Genomic DNA, 20,955 nt, shown 5'->3' with positions numbered 1-20,955 from the left:
TCTGTCTCCGAGTAGGTAACCATCAAACTCTTCTATGATAATACAAGATAGTTTATTGTTTCAGTTGCAATAGGAGAAAACAAAATATTGATCATAGGATATAGCTATATACTGTATATAAACTCACCACGGGCAAAACTGGCACTCAGTGTAGACTCACGAAACAGTCATGCACAGACCCAGGCCACTTCGCTTCCACATTGTTGATCATGTGGGCTGCATCACATATGATCTTCACAGTGGAGAGCAGTAATTAGCTGTATAGTGAAGTATATTTCATTTGGAATATTAAAGGCTACTATTTAGGCCTACCTGTACATTAATGCTGTGGACAGATTTCCTATTCACATAATCTCCTTCATTTATTGAAGGAGCTATGATAGGTATGTGAGTGCCATCTATGCAGCCAATCACACCTGGAAACCCTAAAATATATCAAATTGACTGATTAGTGCTTCAAGTCTCAAAGCTTTATGACATAAATGAATTATTGCTTAGACTGATACCTGCAATTCTGTGGAACTCTTCTTTGAGAAGTCTGGTGGGTCTGTGACTTGGGAACGTGTATAGTAGCCGTTTTAGTGCAAGTGTTACATTTCGGACAGCCCGACAGACAGTTGCCTTGGACACGTGCTCTGCATCACCGACGTTATATAATTTCTGCAGAGTATCTGCGCCTCGACAACTGGCTCTTCAATAAAAGGACACGCCATGTCTGCCACTGCCATCAGTGTGCAGGCTTCAACTTAAGAGCAGGAGAAACTCAGGGTTAGTTGAAAACCTGCCAGCGAGCAGGTTAGGTTGACGGAGTATGATGTTGCCAGGGTAACTGACTCAGAGTTAAGCTGAACTGGCTTTGTGAAACCGAAAAACCAGAGTTTCCCTCATCTCGGGGTTAACTAACTCCGAGTTTTCACTAAACCTGCTTTCTGAAACGGGCCCCAGGTCTGGTAAAAGAGCACAAAAATGTATTTGGATTCAGTAGGCCTATACACAGATGGTACACGTAGGATAGAAGACAATCCAGTTTGATCATAGGCCCGCTACTGCATGTTTTTTAATAGTCGAACACTCAACTAAAATCATATTAAAGCACAAAAACTGACGTACTACTGAGACACCTGGCTCCGAGCCTACACTGCCCCCTGTTGTACACTTACAGTAATGTTAGCCATGACAAGTAGGAAATGATCTTATGCAAAGCTTCTCCACATCCATGCATCGGTGTATAGCGTACAGCAGGGGTATTCAACCACCTTAACAAGTGGGCCAAAAAGGAAAACTAGGGGTTCAAGGGCCACACAGTAAAACAGTCAATGAACCGCTACAAATAAATCTTAAAGTAGTGTTAATTTAATATAGTACTACTACATGGAATTAACTCGGCAGACGTATTCCTTTAACTTTGTCGTATCATAACATTTGTTAATAAATCGGTCGGTCCAGTCGCTTATGAATTGGCGATTTTCACAATCAATACATTTTTATGGAGACATCTTGAAGCATGTTGTTTGCCTAGCTAAATCGACTTCCTCCGTGGCCCGCCAGCATAAAATGCACCGTGAGCTTGACGAGCCAATAGCAGGTGCAGACAGCCTTATAGGGATGTGTATGACAGTTAATGAATGTTTTACTTCATCATATTTTACTGTAATATAAAACGAAAGCAAACCCAAAACAATTTAAAAAAAAAAAATTTCAGCTTGCAGGCAACCTCTTACGGGCCAGAAAAAAGAACAAGGGCCGTATTCGGCCCACGGGCCGCTAGTTGAATAGGCCTGTCGTACAGCATAGAGCTTGCTTCACAACCATCACTCAGTTTGTGGGTGAAGTTATGTTTCACATCAGTGGTTGATAATTACATCAACATGGAGAATGATCCTCGATGAGGGATGGCTGTTGGTCACAATGCAACAGCCCACCCACAAGACACCAAGGAGACCAGAGACACGGCATGAGTAGAAACGTCTTTATTGGGCTGAGTTTATGCCATGAACTCGTAGGGGATGGGCTCCAGCAGCACAGGGAGGTTGTTCTTGGTGCTGACGAAGTGAGCCTCACGGGGAGTGGCAGGCTGAGGAGATAGGGACCATGGTTAACTCGACACATTAAGATGGGAAAATAGTTACAAAAGTTCCATTTTAAACAGCAGAAAATCACTGAAGACAAACAAATAACAGTATGAATTTTGTACCCAATTTAAGTTTAATTCACTTCAGTCAAGACTGGGGATATTTAAATACCAATCATCCAGCTCATTGTGTAAAATGAATGATAAATGTTAAGTATTCATTGAATGCTTCTTTGCTTTAGCTACCTGACGTTTGAGTTCCACCCAGGTGCCCTTCTCCTTGGCATCAATCTTCTTCTTCTCATTGGCCTTGACACGCTGCAGGAAGCTGTCCCTGCTCTTAGAGTGCTTCACGTGCTCAATGCGCACGTTGATCTTCTTGGCCAGGATCTTACCCCTGAGAGGAGACACACGGAACACCTTTAATACAGCCGTAACCAGAGGAAACTGAATAATATCAAAATGAATTCACAGATAGTGAATTCACAGTCACACGTTTACATGACACTCAAGTCAAATTATTGGGTTAGTCCAACTATGATTGGATTGCTAAGATGCATGTATACACCTTAGTCGAGCTAAAATCTAATCGGGTTTCTCATAGTCAAATTAAGACCACTAGATAATTTGAGTCATAGTCGAGTTAAGCGTGCATGTACGGAATGGGATTGGATTATGCGTTGAATTGAGTTCTGTGCATGCTCGAGATCTTTTCCCAGGGCCGTGAGCCGGAAGTAGACAATAGTCATGTTGTCGCCGTCGGAAAACGAGAAACTGATTTATTTAAAAAGGTGGCGCAGAAGATGGAAGCCGGTGAATGTAGCTACCCCCTATAAGAATTGTGTCCCGGCCGCGGGAGTGCGCATGGCATGCATTCATTAAAGGTGGAAGCACACAGACACTACTCTCGATTTCACCCAAGGCTGAATTAAAAGTACATGTTTTTCTAAATGTGGGTCATTAACAAGGTTGTAAAGAAGTAACTTCGGGCACATCTGTCAAAATAAATGTTTTTTTCTCCTGACGTGTTTACGATCTTCATTCATTCATTCATTGCGCCGCGGCGGGGAATGCCGTATAGGACGGGCAGTGGAGGGGCTGCTCCGGTGGGAGAAAGATGTTTTCAGTAGACAGCTGTCAATTCACTTCGGATAGGCGATTCATTTAAAAAGCTGGTGCAGAAGATGCCAATGTAGTTACCCCCTACAAGGAGTGTATCATCATCAACATGCATTCAGTACACACTACGCTTCAATTTCACCCAAGGCTGAATTAAAAGTACATGTTTTTCTAAATGTTTCTCATCAACAAGGTTGTAAAATAACTACAATCTTTATTCATTCATTGCGCCGTGGCCAAACTGACTATTGTATTCTGATATTATGAATCTTACAGACTGGGTCGGGTTCTCAGACTCTCGGGTACTTCCACAACAAGTAAAGACTCTTAGTAGGGTTTATCTCGCCCATGGGGGAAAGGAATTGGGGAAATTAACTTTGGCTCTCTGAAGTCCAGATTGAAACGAACATGGAGGAGAAAGCGATGTTTCAGCAGACAGGTGTCAGTTCACTTCAGGTCCGCTGCATTGTTCCGCCCTCGCGGTCGTACGCGGACTCCTCCGCCAGCAGAGCAGCCAGAGCAGTCCGCATACTGTAACAATGGAGTGTCGGAGAAATGATATGGACCTAAAGTGAACTGACCGCTGTCTACTGAAAACATCTTTCTCGAATGCCGCCTGAGTTTGTTGTTGCTGGTGACGTAAAGAGGTCAACCGGTGGCTCTATTACCACTTTACTCACCGCCATGCATAACCGGACAATTGCAGTTGTCCAATTGCGGAGCATAGTCGAACTATGGCTTTAATCGGATTAAGCTGTGCATGCAAATGTACTGACTGATAATAAAACTGTCTCCTCATTGCAGCCCCACATCCAACAGTAGTTGGGTGGGGCTGCTCGAGGAAGGTACTCTGCCCCACATGAATGACCACTGAGGACATGTAGCGATCCTTGTGGCAAAGTGAAGGTGGGACTTTTTATCTTAGCGTGGCAGATGAAAGTACAGGCGTTCCATCAACCAACAGGTGTTAAAAGGCTGCCTTTACTGTGGTTTTACTCACTTGATCTGCTTGTTGACGATGACGCCGACGGCATGTTGGGTTACATTGTAGATTCTGCCAGTCTTGCCATGGTAGCACTTATGAGGCATTCCTTTCTGAATGGTACCCGTGCCCTGGAATCATACAAACTACATGAGAAACCTCCACAAAATATTAACAGCATTGTGACAAGTTATTTCAACGATCAGATCAGCAAACTAATTCCAAATGTATGCCAATAAGGAATGTTGAAAGAAGATGTCAGATTATCCAACACCTCCAGAATATACCTTAAAAAATGACACTGAATTGAATCAGGATCAGTGTTAATTGCAAAGCACCAAGCCTTAATAAAAATTGTAATCAAGTCAATAAACTGTAGGCATACGTAAGCACATGGTACAACTTAACTTCTCCAACAGGATCCAGTTTAAGAGTATGGCTGATCTTACCTTGATATCAACAATGTCTCCCTTCTTGTAGATGCGCATGTAGGTGGATAGAGGAATGGGTCCTGTACAATTAAATAAAATGTTACAAAACACATCCCTGACCCAATTACTAGTTGGAAAGTAACCTATATTTAACAGACAGGTACACATGTCAAAGAGTTCTACAAGGGGGTATACTTACCATGTTTGCGGAATTGCCTGCTGAACATATACCGCGTTCCCCTCCTCTTGCCTCTGGTGTTAGTCATGATGCCTGATTACTGTCGAATAAACCACACATTGACATTCATCAGCAATTCGACTTGGGAATAACAGTTCTGCTTATAACGCCTCAGGATGACGTTAACGTCCAACAGTGACGGTCCCTTAAGAGACCACTTCCAGTGCTCTGGAGAGGACTTTTCTGGACAACCACATTTGTTTTTACAATAGGCCTATATCAAGCACACGTATTAAAAGAAGGACCGGGGTCTTAGCCATCAAAATACAAAAACGTTTGTATTGGTGATTTAACCAGGGTTTAATTGCTGAACCTGGTTAACCCGAGTGCTGCTTAACGCTGGTATTTCCCTGGTCGACCCGGGTTAACCAGGACCTGGGTTGGTGTACATCAACCCATTTCTTTACAGTTAATCAAACAGGCATATATATATATATATATATATATATATATATATATATATATATATATATATATATATAAATAAAACACGCGTCTGAGTGCATAATCGTACACTATATATATATATATATATATATATATATATATATATATATATATAAATCGGTCAGTGTAAAGCTCGTTTCTCGTAGCTTAAGGCCCGTCGGAGCGGTCCTGCAGCCCACATGGGAGCCACGCCACCGCTCCACTCACACACAACAGCGTCAACTCTGCTCTCAGCTACCATCAACTGCTTAATAACTCAATATCTTAAGCATATTCATTATAATGTATCTTTTCGTGGCTTTATATCCCCGTACTACTAAAATGAACGCATAAAAGTATTTTTTTAGAGCGGAGCATATCTTACCCCCGTTCGCTTACAAGATGGCGGGTACGGCGGAAAGAGAGATGGAAGGACCCAAAGCTCCGCCTTGTTAAGTCACATCCAGGCATCCGAGGATATGGCCTGAGCAAAAGACCTGCCGCCTGAGCAAACGGGACACCAGTCAACTGACCCAGGATCAGCACGTCCCAATATCTCCTTAACAATGAGCGTCCAAATTATAAACATCAGATGGTCCTAAATCAGATGTTGATAGTGGATTTTCTGGACTTTCTTTCTGATTTGTTTACAACTCCAGTGGACATTTTGACGGGAGGGCGAACTGCGTTGAACCATACGACAAGACAAATTGAACGGTTTAGTTCGTGTTATCGGTGTTCAGCGGTTAAACGACTGCATATACTTAAACCGGGAATGGTGTACATCTATTTATATATCTTGAAGATACAACTCTCAACATAACTTTGACACACGGAGCAACATAATTTATTAACGCAAGGTTCAATTCCGAAATGGGAAGGCTGTGACCGTTTCTCGGTGAACACAACTCTGTACAGGGAGTATTTACGGTCTTTATGGTGAGTTTACTGGTTTTATAGTAACCCGGGTGATGTAGTAGGACTCACAGCGCAGCCGCGCGTCTCGAGCCCACCGCCTCACGAGGAGCCGCGCGCCGCAACACGGGGGAAGATGGCGCTGGCCGAATGGAAATCCTAATGACTGTCTCAAAATTCGCCTCTTTTTGTACCATGGTAAGCTCTAATATTTTCTCTTATTTGTCGGAGGGTTTGGGGATGGTGATTACTAAGATGTGACCCAAGGCCCTGGCTCGATATCCCGCGTGTGACCACAGATTTAGTGAAAACATCCTCTTCTGGTCGCAGTGTCAGGAGAAGCAGCCTCCCACCTAGCCCTGCTCCCCCCTAGCCCTGCCCCCCGTCTCCTCGTTCGTAATATCGTTTCGGTTCCCCCTGAGATGTGGGTGGATGTTTGGGTTGTTATAAAGGTAGTGAATAGCTCATACAGCAGGAGCACCGATATGTTGGCTGCAGTCCGATCAGAGGTGAACCTGCTACAGTGGTGACGGCCAGCTAGCCCACCGTGTTACATATCCCAGTTCAACATCTGGATGGGAAGACGGACTGGTTACCACCGGGCGTAAATTCACGCTGATAACTAGGTTCAAGCCGCTCTCCAACTGAGCCGGATTGACGTGAGGCGCTGATAGGTGAATGACGACATTACCAGCTGCGCAGTTAAGGACCCGCTCCAGGTCCATCACCAGAGCACGTCTCAGTCCCAGCACCATCCTCTGTTAAAACATTAAAGTCATCCCACACCATGCAGTGCGCCACGGAACCAGTGTATGAATGGTGTGGGGAGTGACTAATCCCATCATCTGTCAGTAAGGGTTAGCGTAATGTCTTGTATATTGCAAACACTTTTTGTTTTTTTCTTTGCAGGGCGCCAATGCCTCTGCTCTGGAGAAAGAGATTGGCTCTGAGCAGTTTCCCGTCAATGAGCACTACTTCGGCCTCGTCAATGTAAGTGATGTACTGCACTCTTGGCTCAGCGACTGACATAATGTACAGGAACATTTAAAATATATATATTTTTACCTACGCAATTCACAGTTTACCATTTGTGGAATGCATTTACTGCCTTTGGCTGCTGTTGTTTTATTTATTAATATTGCTATGGTGGTTTTGCACTATTTAACAATTATTCGGCGAAGTGAATAGTGGGGGGCTATTCCCCACTATTCACGGAGCCTGAGGTGAATAATAGTTATATATTTATATATTTATTTATATATTTATATATATTTAGTATATACTACACGTGAACACTCCAAAAATAAACAAGATAACACTTTTTGCCGGGATTTATTTGTTTTTATTAGCAGTTTATTTGTTTTTATTAGTGTGTCGAGACGACCGTCACTCGCATGAAAACAATAGCCCGAGTTTGAGATCTCAATCATGGGATATTGCCCAATATCCCGAGATAGCGAACCAATCAAATTGCGGCATCTTAGGAGGTTCACGTGTATCATATACTAATGTACTAGTTTGATCCCCAGCTCCTCCTAGCATGTGTCGAGGTGTCCCTGAGAAAGACACCTCACCCTGACTGCTCCGTGTGTGAATGTGTGCATTCACCATTGTAAGTCGCTTTGGATAAAAGCGTCTGCTAAATGCCCTAAATGTAAATGTAAAGTGAATCACAATGGCTTTCTCTCTAATGTCATTTGCTCCTTCAATCCCCTCCCCAGTTCGGGAACACCTGCTACTGCAACTCGGTGCTGCAGGCGCTGTACTTCTGCCGGCCATTCCGGGAGAAGATCCTGGCCTACCGCAGCCAGCCGCGGCGCAAGGAGAACCTGCTCACCTGCCTGGCGGACCTGTTCCACAGCATCACCAACCAGAAGAGGAAGGTTGGCGTCATACCGCCCAAGAAGTTCATCACCCGGCTCCGCAAGGAGAATGGTGAGAGGAGAGGGTGATGGAGCGGGCCGCCACAGGGGGCCTTCATCTGGGTGGGCATTCTGTTTGGGTGGGGCTGGACAGGAAGGGTGAGGTAGGGAGATTTCTGAGGTTTCTTGTGGTCCTTTCTGAACACGTTGTACAGCTCGGTTCAGTTGGTTGGTTTCTATTTCACTCAAGCTGAGCTATTCGCTACTCTGCTATCTCACTTCCTTTCTCACAACTCTCTCTGTCTCTCTCTTTCTGTCTCTCTCTCTACGTCTCTCTCTTTATGTCTCAATGTCTGTCTCTCTCTCTGTCCCTCTCTCTATGTCGCTCTCTTTGTTTCTTTATGTGTCTCTTCATGTCTCTCCCTCTGTCTCTCTCTTCATGTCTCTCTCTTTCTATGTCTGTCTCTGTCTCTTTTTGTCTCTCTCTGTGTCTCTCTCTCTCTCTGTCTTCTGTCTCTCTCTGTGTCTCTCTCTGTGTCTCTCTCTTCATGTCTCTCTGCTTTTGTCTCTCTCTCCGTCCAGAGCTCTTTGATAACTACATGCAGCAGGATGCCCATGAGTTCCTGAACTACCTGCTCAACACCATCGCTGACCTGCTGCAGGAGGAGCGCAGGCAGGATAAGCCCAACGGCCGGCTGGCCAACGGCTCACTGGACTCCCAGAACAACAACAGCAATGCCACGCCCGCACCCACCTGGGTCCACGAGATCTTCCAGGGAACACTGACCAATGAGACGCGCTGCCTCACCTGTGAAACGGTACGTAGGCCAGTCCGACTGCAACACTAGTAACCACTACTAACCCCCATCCTGCCATCTGACTGCAGGTCTAGGGAGGCTACCGATGACATCATGGTTTTAACCGATACCATCAGAAGTGATTTTGTTATTAGATTGTATTAGGAATTGAGATGTAGATGTGGATGTTGAGTGTAGATAGTCTAACCGTGATGTGTCAAAAACCATTTGGATCAGTTATGGCACAACTTGTTTATTGCTATTTAATGTTTGCTATTGATGGGGGTCCATGTAAATGAATGTTCTCCACAGATAAGCAGCAAGGATGAGGACTTCCTGGACCTGTCTGTGGACGTGGAGCAGAACACCTCCATCACTCACTGCCTCAGGTAAGCCCTGGTGCACGTCTCCCATCATGTGGTGGTTGGGTGTGATGGTCCCATGGAAGCTGCTTGGTGAACAGTGGGGCTAGGGGATAGTGTAGTCACTAGGAGGTTCGCTTCCCAATGTCCATATGTGTAGGCATCTGTGGGCAAGATGTCTAATACCTACCTGCTTATCCATAAGCAGTTTATTGGCGACTGACATATGATTTAAAAGTAAACAGTGAAACGTTGTAGGCACTGTAAGATGTCTGTGCCTGTAAATTAAGTTACTGTCAAACCCGTCTTTGCGTTGTCTTGGTCCAAACGTTCGATTGGAGGAGCATTCTTTGTCCTACGGTAAAGGACATCAGTGAAGCCTTCTTAATTTCCCCTGGTGTCTGGGTTTTTTTAAATCCAATCTCGTGCCATGTAGAGGATCTGACTCAATCTCTTTTGTTGCACAGAGGCTTCAGTAATACTGAGACGCTGTGCAGCGAGTACAAGTACTACTGCGAAGAGTGCAGAAGCAAACAGGAGGCACACAAAAGGTCTGTTCCATTGTGTGTGTGTGTGGACTCCACTGTGGTTCTCTCCCAGGATGTGTGTGTTGACCCCACTGTGGTTCTCTCCCAGGATGTGTGTGTTGACTCCACTGTGGTTCTCTCCCAGGATGTGTGTGTTGACTCCACTGTGGTTCTCTCCCAGGATGTGTGTGTTGACTCCACTGTGGTTCTCCCAGGATGCGAGTGAAGAAGCTACCCATGATCCTGGCTCTGCACCTGAAGCGCTTCAAGTACATGGAGCAGCTGCAGCGCTACACAAAGCTGTCCTATCGCGTCGTCTTCCCCCTGGAGCTCCGCCTCTTCAACACGTCCGGAGATGCCACCAACCCTGAGAGACTGTACGACCTAGTGGCCGTGGTGGTGCATTGTGGGAGGTTTGTTTCCCAGCGTCTTAAAATTAACACATGAAAGGGTTTTAGGAGCGGAGCAGCTCTTGAACACAGAGGAAATCAAGGAAAATTCTCTATTTTAACCTTTATAACTAGGGATGCACAGAAATGAAAATTCTTGGCCGAAACCGAAAACCGAAAATGAGGAAACCAAGGCCGAAAACCGAAAACCGAAACACCGAAATAAATTATGCCAATTATTAGTAGGCCTACCATTGCATTTATAGCTATGACTGTGTACTAACCTCACTAAAATCAAGGCATTGCAATTCAAAGAATAAAACAATTATTAAAAGTATAAAAATATTTATTTAGTACTGAAAAAACAACAACACCGTTTTCCGTTTTGCACTTTGCAGACTAAGCTCCGGATGATAGCCGACAGCTCATAGAAGCTGTCAGCACTTTGCGGACGGTCCCTAAACTCGGCTGACAGCCGACAGTTCATAGAAGCTGTCTCATAGCGAGCTGTCGCTAAAGACGGCTCGTTTGGATGAAAACAAGGTTCTCTAGATTACTACATTTAGTCTTTCAGATATATGGAAATATGCCCACACCGCAGACATGTTGGCGCAGAGGCGCTTATCCAGACAAGCGTGTGCTGGCCGCGGTTTTTGTTTGCGTCATCACAATTTCCTGTTTCGGCCGTGTTGTTTCGGTGATAAAAGTGTTTCGGCCAAAAGCCGAAAATGCGCTTTTGGGCCATTTTCGGCCGAAAAATTTCGGTGGCCGAAATTTCGGTGCATCCCTATTTATAACCTTTATGATTAATAACCCCTATTAGGGTTAGTCTAGTACTCCCACCACTTAAATCTGACCCACCGGTTCAGTTAAAGAATGCTCATCAACACATTTCCCTGACTATAGTACCTCACTATAGTTATAATAGTGAGGTAATTACTCTGCAATTTCCTACAGTCTGTGTAACCTTTTGTTCGCCACCATTAACTGCAGTTCAGCTTGTGGTCTCAGGTGTGTGTTAGAGTATGGCTCAGTAGTACCTCCATGTAATTGAACTCCATCGCTGAAGGTGTTTACTACGTGTGGCTCTTGTTTGTGTGCAGTGGTCCGAACCGCGGTCACTACATCGCCATTGTGAAGAGCCACGACTTCTGGCTTCTATTTGACGATGACATCGTAGAGGTACACACCCGCACACACTAACACACACACACGCACAGTGTGATTGTGTGCATGTAGCAGTTACTCTCGTTCAATGCATGTTAACCCCCCCCCCTCATCTTGTCCCCTCCAGAAAATCGACGCCCAGGCCATTGAGGAGTTCTACGGACTCACCTCTGAGATCTCCAAGAACTCAGAGTCGGGCTATATCCTCTTCTACCAGTCCAGAGACTGAGGGGCCGGGCCAGAGAGGTGGTCGCCACGTGGGGCAGGGGTCCGTTTCATGAATGAGAAGATGGCTGGCGGGATTGTTTTTTCTGAAACAATATTGGGTGGGGTAGGGGTTTGTATAGTGGTTGGTGGGTGGGTTCAGTGGCCTGCGATTCTTTACTCATTTTCTGGCATGGGGTGTGGGAGGTGAACGGGTATTTAATGACTCATTTGATGTGTATAATGCCCCGCTCTTTCCTCCTGGCCCCTCCCACCTCCCCTCCCACACTCACCCTGAAACACTGCACTTCTGAGATCAGTTTGTGTTGAGGGGGTGAGGGTAGGTGGGGGGACGGGAGGAAGAGATGGGGATTGGTGGGTGGTGTATTTCTACAGTGTACAGAGGGGTATTTGTATAAATATTACGAAAAAGATAATATCATTGGAAAAAGAATAAAATATTAGACCATGAGAAGATGTATTGACACTATGGTGCACTTTTGATACCGTTTTGTAAGTGTTGGCAAGTTAAATGTGAGGGTTTGCCTGAAAGGCCCATTGTAAAGCGACCATTTTCTGTTTTAAAGGAAAAAAATAATAAAAGCTGATAAGATTCAAGTCGCGTGTGCGTCCAGTCCTCTCCGTTCACAGGTGCGCACCGATGACTCATACCAGCTGGAGACTGCCCACTAGCGGCGGTACCTTGCAATGACAGCAGCCAAGCCTATTTATAATCCATTCAGATGGAACCCATCAAGGTCTCAAATTGCCCATCTTATGCATATAATCGAGTGGGACGCATTGATGAAGTATTCAAACTATGGACAATGAATGAGGGGGAAAGGAATTGGTGAAGTTGTCGCTTCCAGTTGGGAAGGGACAACAATGGTGATCTCTAACGGAACCGAGACCCGGATTAATATTGACAAATCTATCTGCAGTCAGTGCACGGCTTAATTTAGGTGACTCATCAAAATAACACACATTTATTTTATTAAGCTTATTGGTAAGGAATAAAAAACAGGTTAAATGATCCCTGTTATGATTTAACCGAGTTTTAAGATATATTGCACCGTAAACAGTTTTCCACTAACACAAAACCCACCAGGAGACCTTAAATCTCCCCATGTCCTTGGGACGGCCGGGACTGGACCTCATGGCATTAAGCTGTGTGCCGGAGCTTTCCGATAGAAACCTTGTTTGCGGAGTGTGGCCCATTCGGGACCCCCACCCCCATCAGTCCTCCCCCCCCCCCTCGCTCCTCTCCCTGCCCGCTGCTCAGCCTCACTGATCCGCTGCACAGCCGCAGTCCATGGCGGTGCGCTTCCTCGCGCTCATCTCCGTTAGCAGGCTCCGGTCTGCTCCTTCCCGGGCTGCGTCCTCCGCACCTGCCGCCATCACAGATCATCACTGACATGAAGCAGAAGGCTGCCGTTTAATCCAAGAGTCATATCTCCGAGAGTCGAGGTAAGGCCGGATATCAGGCGATATTCCTTCTAACACAGGTGACTATCGGGTAGGATTACAAATGAAGGCGAAAACATGTTGCCCAATGCCCATTGTTCCGCTCGCGGTCTGCTGACGTGGAGCAGTTCTCCATGTCTTCTAGTGGTCTGACGGGGAGCAGGTCTTGGGTCTTCTAGTGGTCTGACGGGGAGCAGGTCTTGGGTCTTCTAGCGGTCTGACGGGGAGCAGGTCTTGGGTCTTCTAGTGGTCTGACGGGGAGCAGGTCTTGGGTCTTCTAGTGGTCTGACGTGGAGCAGGTCTTGGGTCTTCTAGTGGTCTGACGTGGAGCAGGTCTTGGGTCTTCTAGTGGTCTGACGTGGAGCAGGTCTTGGGTCTTCTAGTGGTCTGACGGGGAGCAGGTCTTGGGTCTTCTAGTGGTCTGACGTGGAGCAGGTCTTGGGTCTTCTAGCGGTCTGCTGACGTGGAGCAGGTCCTGGGTCGTCTCATCCAGGGGTGAAGGACAGCCTGCAGGCACAGCTAAACATCACTATCAGATGGATATGCAGCGTCAAGGCATTCTATGAAGAATGCAGAATACTTTTATTTGTTCACTAGCTCTACTTTAGTGACTTATTCTGTCGCTACAGGCTGAAGGTTATGGACGGGCTATCGGTTCTAAAGCATTAGATTGGAGGGTTGATAAGGATTGATAAGAAGCCTTTTGGTTTTATTGATACGGTCCATATTCTGCATTCTCTAACAGGCTGTTTGAGTCAGGTGTATTCTTCTGGGGAGGCCCAGTGTTGAAGTGCAATTAGTGGTTTAGATTAACCTTCTGGATCGGTGTACAGAAGGCTGCTTATTACACCTGTTTAATAAGGATTCTCTCAGCATGGAGATGCTGTTCATAAATGAGAGGGGCTCGAAAATACCAGTTCTGATAACATCATCCCTGAACTGGACTAGGTGGAAGGATTGCTATATTGTCAAACCCTGAGGCCTACCTATTGGGTTAGTAATGAACTTGTGAACCTGTGTTCACAAGTTGAAGTACTAATGAACCTGTGTTTCCTGTGATCAAATATAGTTGTTTTGCTAGATACCTCAGTAAACACAAAATACCACATCAGCAGCTTATCTTTAAGAACCTTTTTGCTTAGCATAACGTGTGTGTGTGTGTGTGTGTGTGTGTGTGTGTGTTTGCCTGTGTCTGCTTGTGCATGTGTGTATGTTTCCAGACAGGGGGCATAATGAGCGAGGATGCGGCGATCACCCCCAGCTGGCTGAGTCCGGACCCCACGTCCTGGGCCAGCGGTGGAGGGTCTCTGCTCACGGACAACAGCACGGGTCTGGGGGCCTTCCCCTCGGAGGACAGCCTGGCCGCGGGGCCCCTTCCTCTGCTGGTCAACCCCTGGGACATCGTGCTGTGCTCCTCCGGCACGCTGATCGCCTGCGAGAACGCCCTGGTGGTGCTGGTGATCTGGCAGAACCCGGGCCTGAGGGCGCCCATGTTCCTGCTGATTGGCAGCCTGGCCCTGGCCGACCTGCTGGCCGGGCTGGGTCTGGTGCTGCACTTCACCTGTGCCTACTTGCTGCGCTCGGACTCTGCCCAGCTGCTGACGGTGGGGCTGGTGGTAGCCTCCTTCTCCGCCTCTGTCTTCAGCCTGCTGGCCATCACCATCGACCGCTACCTGTCGCTGTACTACGCCCTGACCTACAACTCGGAGCGCACGGCCGCCTTCACCTACACCATGCTGGTGCTGCTGTGGGGGCTGTCGCTGTGCCTGGGGCTGCTGCCCGTCACCGGGGTCAACTGCCTGGCGGAGGAGGCCTCCTGCAGCGTGGTGCGGCCCCTCACCAAGAACAACGTGGCCGTGCTGTCCGTCTCCTTCCTGCTGCTCTTCGGCCTCATGCTGCAGCTCTATGTGCAGATCTGCAAGATCGTCATGCGCCACGCCCACCAGATCGCCCTGCAGCACCACTTCCTGGCCGCCACGCCCCACTACGTCACCACGCGCAAGGGCGTGTCCACGCTGGCCATCATCCTGGGCACCTTTGCGGCGTGCTGGATGCCCTTCACCGTGTACTCGCTGGTGGCCGACTACACCTACCCGCCGCTCTACACCTACGCCACACTGGTGCCCGCCACCTACAACTCCGTCATCAACCCCGTCATCTACGCCTTCCGCAACCAGGAGATCCAGAAGGCGCTGTGGCTGGTGTGCTGCGGCTGCGTGCCAGCCGTGGTTGCCCATCGCGCCCGGACCCCTAGCGACGTCTGACCCCTGGCGACCTCTGACCCCCCCATCACGTCTGACCTTCCGCTCAGCCCCCCCGGGGCGAGGGGCTGGGGCAGAGAGAGGTTCCGGGCGAGGGGCTGCGAGCCACTCCTCCCTGGTGTGTAGAGGGGGAGAGGGGATTGCGGTGAGGAAAGGGGAGAGTCACAGACAGAAAGGGGGAGAAACCCAGTCCTCACATGGCTCAGACTGAGCAACAGAACCTACTGTTGTGGTACCCCCCCTCTCCCCCCCAGACCACCTGGATGTTGATTTATTTATTTATTGTGCTCAGCGTAAAGGGTGAGGTGTGTCTCTTCCAGCGGACGGGTTCTCTCCGGCCCCTACGGGAGGGAGCCGGCCACGCCCTTCTCGTATCAGAGGAGCTTTGTGCAGAAACACGTTAGCAGCAGCCGCTGTAAACAGAATGTGAAGAGCAGCAATGCTTTTGTTGACAGGTGCTTTTATTCACCTTCTAAATTGAATAGAGATTATTATTAGAGCATGCCACTCGGCGCCCGTGCGCATAAATGTGCTCGACAGATTAGCAAAGTCCCGTGTGTGTGTGTGTGTGTGTGTGTGTGTGTGTGTGTGTGTGTGTGTGTGTGTGTGTGTGTGTGTGTGTGTGTGTGTGTGTGTGTGTGTGTGTGCATGCGCGTGCGCGTGTGCGCAACGTGTTGGATGGAAAAGCAGGACGGGGAAGTGGAGGTGAAGGCAGGAGGGCTAGCGGTAGAGACGCAGACATGTCCACAAAGGAGCCGCGTCTGGGCCGGGCCGTCTCGTCTCGCTGCTGCACTCTGGACGTGCGTCGAAAGCTAAACCAGCACGGAGGGCTAAAAATAGCCTCGTCTCTGATCCGCGACCAGCGTCCTCCAGACCGAGGAAGGAATCAAATCGCTCCCCGTTCTCTCCGTCTCTTACTGCGTTTCATTTTTACTCTATATCGAAAAAAAACACTTTAAAATCCCCCACCTCTTGAGTTCGTTCGATGTGAAAGCGAATTGAGTTGTGCGTTAATTTCAAAGCTCCCTGTATAACCACCCGGGCGCTTTGAACCCCTCCACTGCAGCCGCCCTGAGTGAGCGGTGATAAGGGGATGAAGCTGGGTCCTAACCGAGCTGTGGGGCTGCAGTCTGCGGGAAGAACGTCTAGCGGACGATTGTCACTAATCGATCTGCTCAAAGTCTGGTTCTGAATGTAATTCAGAATTCAGTATGTAGTTTATCGGATCAATAATGTTCAATTCCCCGAAATCATTGTCAAAGCCTGTACTGTGCAATTAATGTGCATGCTCGACTTTAATGTAATTTGCATGCACCAATCACAGGAGGAGTTGAATCGTTCGATGAGGGTCGAAAAGATGAGAATTCATCTTTTTGTATGATTCGATACCGATATCGTGTTGTAACTGGACCAAAAATATTTTAAACTCAGTCAGTACCTCACGTGTAACATGCAATGAGCTAAAATCCATCACAAGACGTGTCGTTCTCAGAACAAGGCGTTTAATATGTTGTTATAACATGAATCCGTCATGCCATGTTTTAGAGCCTGGGAGAGGAACAGTTTGGTTCTTCCTGCTGGGAGCTGATTGGATCAGTGCGTTCTTCATCTCATCCACACACCCACTGCCCAGCTGGGATCTCGGAGTGTCTCATCCACAGCATTGCGGTCCGAGTGATTTGATAAAAACACAAGAGCATCAAACAGACGGATCATGGAGAAGGGTTTCTACTATTCATTAATATCCTCATCAGCAATAACTCGCCCGACTGCGTTGGTGATTTTATAGATTTAAAGCAATAGTGAGAGAGCAATAACATCCATGCCCTACATCACATATTTTCCTGTCCGGCGTCTGGATGTCCCACCCCAATGTGAATGAGGGCTGATCCCGAGCACCAGGCGGAGTGGGCCTTTCCTTCAGTCGGATCCTTTTCCACTTGGCACTCGGACTCTACCATTTGGACTGAAAAGGGGAAATATATACATTTAACTGCCACTCAGCAACTCATTTGCCACCAATGCCACTGCCTCATTCAATGTGCAAAGGGTTTCTGTGACCCACATTCTGGGCTTTCTTCACGTGTTATAACTGAATAGAATTGTGTAAACCTGTTTGTGAGCTAGTTTTCCATTGCCTTTTGTGAGCATCCAAACCCGTTTTTCTTGTTCATTCTCTGTGTGTGCTGTTGGACCGTGTGAACAGGAGCCTCTTGGTGTGTGTTCCTGCACGGGGGCGCAGGTGCATGATGACATCCCGGGTGTGTGCATGTGTGTGTCCGTGTGTTGGTTCAGCAGCCCGGTAAATCGCCTCTTTCTCTATCTGGACAGGAACACAGCTCTGGCAAGTTCCTGCTGACCCCTGACCTTTGGAGGTTAATGCTGCCAGTCTTTCTGTCCAACGATAAAAGTGACCTGGTTCTCTGTGTGTGTGTGTGTGTGTGTGTGTGTGTGTGTGTGTGCACGTGAGCGCGTGCATGTGCAGAGCTTGGTGAAGAGGTGAGGGGGGCTGTCTGGGACATGGACTCTACACTGACTCCAGCACTTCAAGCCAAAGTGAACGGAGCCGTCCGGTAGATGTAGAACCCTAGTCCTGGTTTATTTTTTGGGGTGCCTTTCTTCTCTATTCTGTAGTAGAACTGGAACCGGTCTTCTCTGCTTTAAACCTCCCACCCTGCGCTGTGAGCAGGGTGTCTGCTCGATGTGACCTCTACATTTTAGGAGCTAAAAACATGAGCTACTTCCAGACCCTCAGATAAGGCCTCTCCATCGCCTGCCTCCAACCCCACCTCGTGGTGTCTCAGTCTCCTCAGAGAAAGCTCATGCTGTCCTCCAAATGGAGTCTTCATCATACCCACTTCTTGAGGAGCAAGAAGTGGAACTGCAACCGGGGAAATGTGTTGACAAAGCATTAGAAAGGCATTTTCTGAGAACTGGAAAGTAGCCTGTGTGAGCATGTGTGTGTGTGCGTGGGTGTGTGTTAACTTGTGCAAGGTGTCAGCCTGATTGCTGTCATTAGTTAAGAACTGGTACGACAGACCTGTGAGTCGTAACACCGTCCACCCCGTCCTTCCTCTGCCAGAGTAGTCTATTTTGTTATATTCATTGAAAAAGTTATATATTTTTTCCACTTCCAAGTCTGACCTGAATTCATTTGGATTCTGATGTTGTATTCTACGGCGCTGTAAAGCCTTTTCTGAATGTACAAGTTATCTGAAGAAAAAAAAGGACAAACCACGAGTCATTTGTATGAGGAGCCTCCTCCCCTCGACCAATATGGTTATTGTAAATAAGGCATGCTTCGGAGGCAGAGCTCGCCACACCTTGCATGGTCCTGAAGGGCAATGACTGGAATGGAAGTCAGGGGCTGACCCAATTCAGAATGACACTTCTCCTCCACGAATAGCGGGTGTCACACAGTTGTGTTGAGTATGGTTTTCCTTCCCAGTTGTCTGTGCTCTCCATATGCCAACGGTTCACCATGGCAGATTTAAGGGACGATAGCGCTTCTAGACACTTGGATATTGAGGGGCGGGTGGGGCTGGGGGCGGGTTGTCAGTTTGTGTGGAGGGTGAACATGTAGCCTACGTTTATATCAATCTGGCTTCTGTGAAGGTTGGAGATGAGAACCTCTCCATGGCCGCTGAGCAGACGAGTACAAGGGCTTTGAATCCAAGAATAGTAAAAAAAAAAAGGAGAAACTGTCCCTGGACCGTGATTGGTCCACTGTGGACCGACGGGACCTGGCTATGGTGAAGAGGGGGGCCCTCAGAGCAGAGCTAAGAGAGGTCTGCTTCAATGGGACTCGTTGCAGCCATCTTGTTTAAGGGGGGCGGGTTATTTTGCTGGTTACCAATCTAGAGCTAAATATGAAACACTCAAGGGCCTGTGTGTGTGTGTGTGTGGGGGGGGGGAGGCAGCATCTTGTGTAGACTTTGCGGTACTTCTTCTTCAATGTGAAATGCACTTTATTTATTTTGGGGGGGCTGGGGGGAGGGGTGCGAGATGAAAAACGGCACAACAATTTAAGTATCTGCAAAAAGGAAACATAAAAATGATAATCAACATGCACTAACTGACATATTGTAAGACATTGTGTGGACGTGGTGTATATTTTTCCAAAGTGTTAGTCGTACTTTATATATTATATCTATATTGCTTTGGTTAGTTCACTCCATGGAGAGACCTTGTTCATTTTTGTATTAAAAGAATGTGCTGTGCATAACAACCGTCCACTGCCTCTGTCCGTCTGTCCCTCCTCCTTCTGGATCATTGCCCCCTTTCTGCACTCCCCTGTTTCCCTGGCAACGGGGCTTCTTAGCTGTACCGTCCCCATGGAGACGACAAGTCATCTCTATGACGACAGTGGAACAGCGACGAGAAAGAAGAAAAGAGACGCCGGCCGTTTTCCTTCCCACCATTTCAACTCCATCTTTATTTTAGTAGTTCCAGGTCGGAGGTCACAGACTCACACACTCGGAGCACATACACAGGAAACCCCTCCCCCTCCTCCCGGTCATAACTCCGCCCCCACGCAGACCACCGCAGACCCCTCAGAGACTGATGGACAGTAGGACGCCTCTGCATCTCCCGGCCTTTCATCTTCCCCTTCTTCAGATCCCCGTCTGCTGCAACCAAACCCCCCCACCTCCTCCCCGCTGTCTCCCCCCCACCCCCCAGCCCCACTGTCTCCCCCTCCCCCCACCCTGAACCATTACCTTACCCCCGTGGTCTCTCCCTCCCCTCACCCTGAACCATTACCTTACCCCCGTGGTCTCTCCCTCCCCCCACCCTGAACCATTACCTTACCCCCGTGGTCTCTTCCCCCCCCACCCTGGCCCATTACCTTACCCCCGTGGTCTCTTCCCCCCCCCCCCCACCCTGAACCATTACTTTACCCCCGTGGTCTCCCACCTTGAACCATTACCTTACCACCGCGGTCTCTCTCCCCCCCACCCTGAACCATTACCTTACCCCTGCGGTCTCTCCCCCTCCCCACCCTGAACCATTACCTTACCCCCGCGGTCTCTCTCCCCCCCACCCTGAACCATTACCTTACCCCCGCGGTCTCTCCCCCTCCCCACCCTGAACCATTACCTTACCCCCGCGGTCTCTCCCCCTCCCCACCCTGAACCATTACCTTACCCCCGCGGTCTCTCCCCCTCCCCACCCTGAACCATTACCTTACCCCCGCGGTCTCTCCCCCTCCCCACCCTGAACCATTACCTTACCCCAGCGACCGTCAAAGTACACATTCCATTTCAACTTCCAGTCGCCTGTAATCTAAAATATTAAACACGTGTCTCATGATCGATGCATGAGCACGCACAATGGTAGAAATGGTAAAAACATAAAAAAAACGACAAGAGCGCAAGAGATAGAGAACAAGGCCTAGGGAGGGACAGGGAGAGACAGAGACGGAGGAGGGAGAGAGACAGAAACAGAGGAGGGGGAGAGACAGAGACAGAGAGAGAGACAGGGTAGTGGTGGTAGAACAGGTACAGTGGTCAGCTTGAGAGCGTAATGATCTATTTATATATTCTATCCACTCTTAAGCCTAACTAGTGCTATGATGAGGACCCCCCCGTGCACGGAACATGGAAGTGTGGGGGTTGTTATACTAAGGTAGGGCAGAACATCCACTGGAGAATACAAGGTGTACAGGAGTCAGGTTAACGTATTGTTAGATATTTAGCATCACAGTATAAGAACCTAATATTAAGTATCAGTCTCTTCTTCT

At 48.0% G+C, this 20,955-nt stretch overlaps 3 protein-coding genes across 4 annotated transcripts; 2 read left to right on the top strand and 1 right to left on the bottom strand.

Annotated features, from left to right (window-relative positions):
- Positions 1-1,954: 1,954 nt before the first annotated feature.
- Positions 1,955-5,726, bottom strand: rpl21 (ribosomal protein L21). Its single transcript, XM_084475421.1, has 6 exons — positions 5,653-5,726; positions 4,803-4,881; positions 4,622-4,683; positions 4,191-4,303; positions 2,318-2,468; positions 1,955-2,074 (listed from the first exon to the last, which is right to left on the bottom strand). Exons 2-6 carry the CDS (start codon positions 4,867-4,869, stop codon positions 1,985-1,987), a joined length of 483 nt encoding a protein of 160 aa, XP_084331547.1. The 5' UTR covers positions 4,870-4,881; positions 5,653-5,726; the 3' UTR covers positions 1,955-1,984.
- Positions 5,727-5,804: 78 nt separating this feature from the next.
- usp12a (ubiquitin specific peptidase 12a) lies at positions 5,805-12,102 on the top strand. 2 transcript variants are annotated; one of them, XR_014637489.1, is made up of 9 exons: positions 5,805-6,380; positions 7,092-7,172; positions 7,904-8,117; positions 8,627-8,862; positions 9,154-9,230; positions 9,671-9,754; positions 9,912-10,143; positions 11,223-11,301; positions 11,414-11,470. XR_014637489.1 is itself a non-coding variant. In XM_084475420.1 (9 exons), the coding sequence occupies exons 1-9, from the start codon at positions 6,333-6,335 to the stop codon at positions 11,513-11,515; spliced, it is 1,119 nt and encodes a 372-aa protein (XP_084331546.1). In that variant the 5' UTR covers positions 5,805-6,332; the 3' UTR covers positions 11,516-12,102. The 2 variants fall into 2 exon arrangements, 1 of the variants encoding a protein (XP_084331546.1); XM_084475420.1 differs by having other exon boundaries at positions 9,946-10,143; positions 11,414-12,102.
- Positions 12,103-14,186: 2,084 nt separating this feature from the next.
- gpr12 (G protein-coupled receptor 12) lies at positions 14,187-15,218 on the top strand (the record flags this gene model as incomplete). Its single annotated transcript, XM_084474994.1, has 1 exon — positions 14,187-15,218. The coding sequence occupies one exon, from the start codon at positions 14,187-14,189 to the stop codon at positions 15,216-15,218; it is 1,032 nt and encodes a 343-aa protein (XP_084331120.1).
- Positions 15,219-20,955: the final 5,737 nt, after the last annotated feature.

Source organism: Micromesistius poutassou (genome assembly GCF_964030765.1).
Source record: "Micromesistius poutassou genome assembly, chromosome: 11".
Lineage (NCBI taxonomy): Eukaryota > Metazoa > Chordata > Actinopteri > Gadiformes > Gadidae > Micromesistius > Micromesistius poutassou.
Note: the sequence above shows the minus strand (reverse complement) of the source record. Positions and strands in the feature narration are given on the sequence as shown.

Bases quoted from the DNA above. Each gene is read 5' to 3' on its own strand.
- rpl21 (XM_084475421.1), bottom strand. From the start codon at position 4,869: ATGACTAACACCAGAGGCAAGAGGAGGGGAACGCGGTATATGTTCAGC. The intron at 4,304-4,621 runs GTAAGATCAGCC...GTATGATTCCAG, and splicing joins GAGACATTGTTGATATCAAG to GGCACGGGTACCATTCAGAA. The intron at 2,469-4,190 runs GTGAGTAAAACC...GTCTCCTCTCAG, and splicing joins ATCGTCAACAAGCAGATCAA to GGGTAAGATCCTGGCCAAGA.
- usp12a (XM_084475420.1), top strand. From the start codon at position 6,333: ATGGAAATCCTAATGACTGTCTCAAAATTCGCCTCTTTTTGTACCATG. The intron at 6,381-7,091 runs GTAAGCTCTAAT...TTTTCTTTGCAG, and splicing joins TCGCCTCTTTTTGTACCATG to GGCGCCAATGCCTCTGCTCT. The intron at 8,118-8,626 runs GTGAGAGGAGAG...CTCTCCGTCCAG, and splicing joins CCGGCTCCGCAAGGAGAATG to AGCTCTTTGATAACTACATG.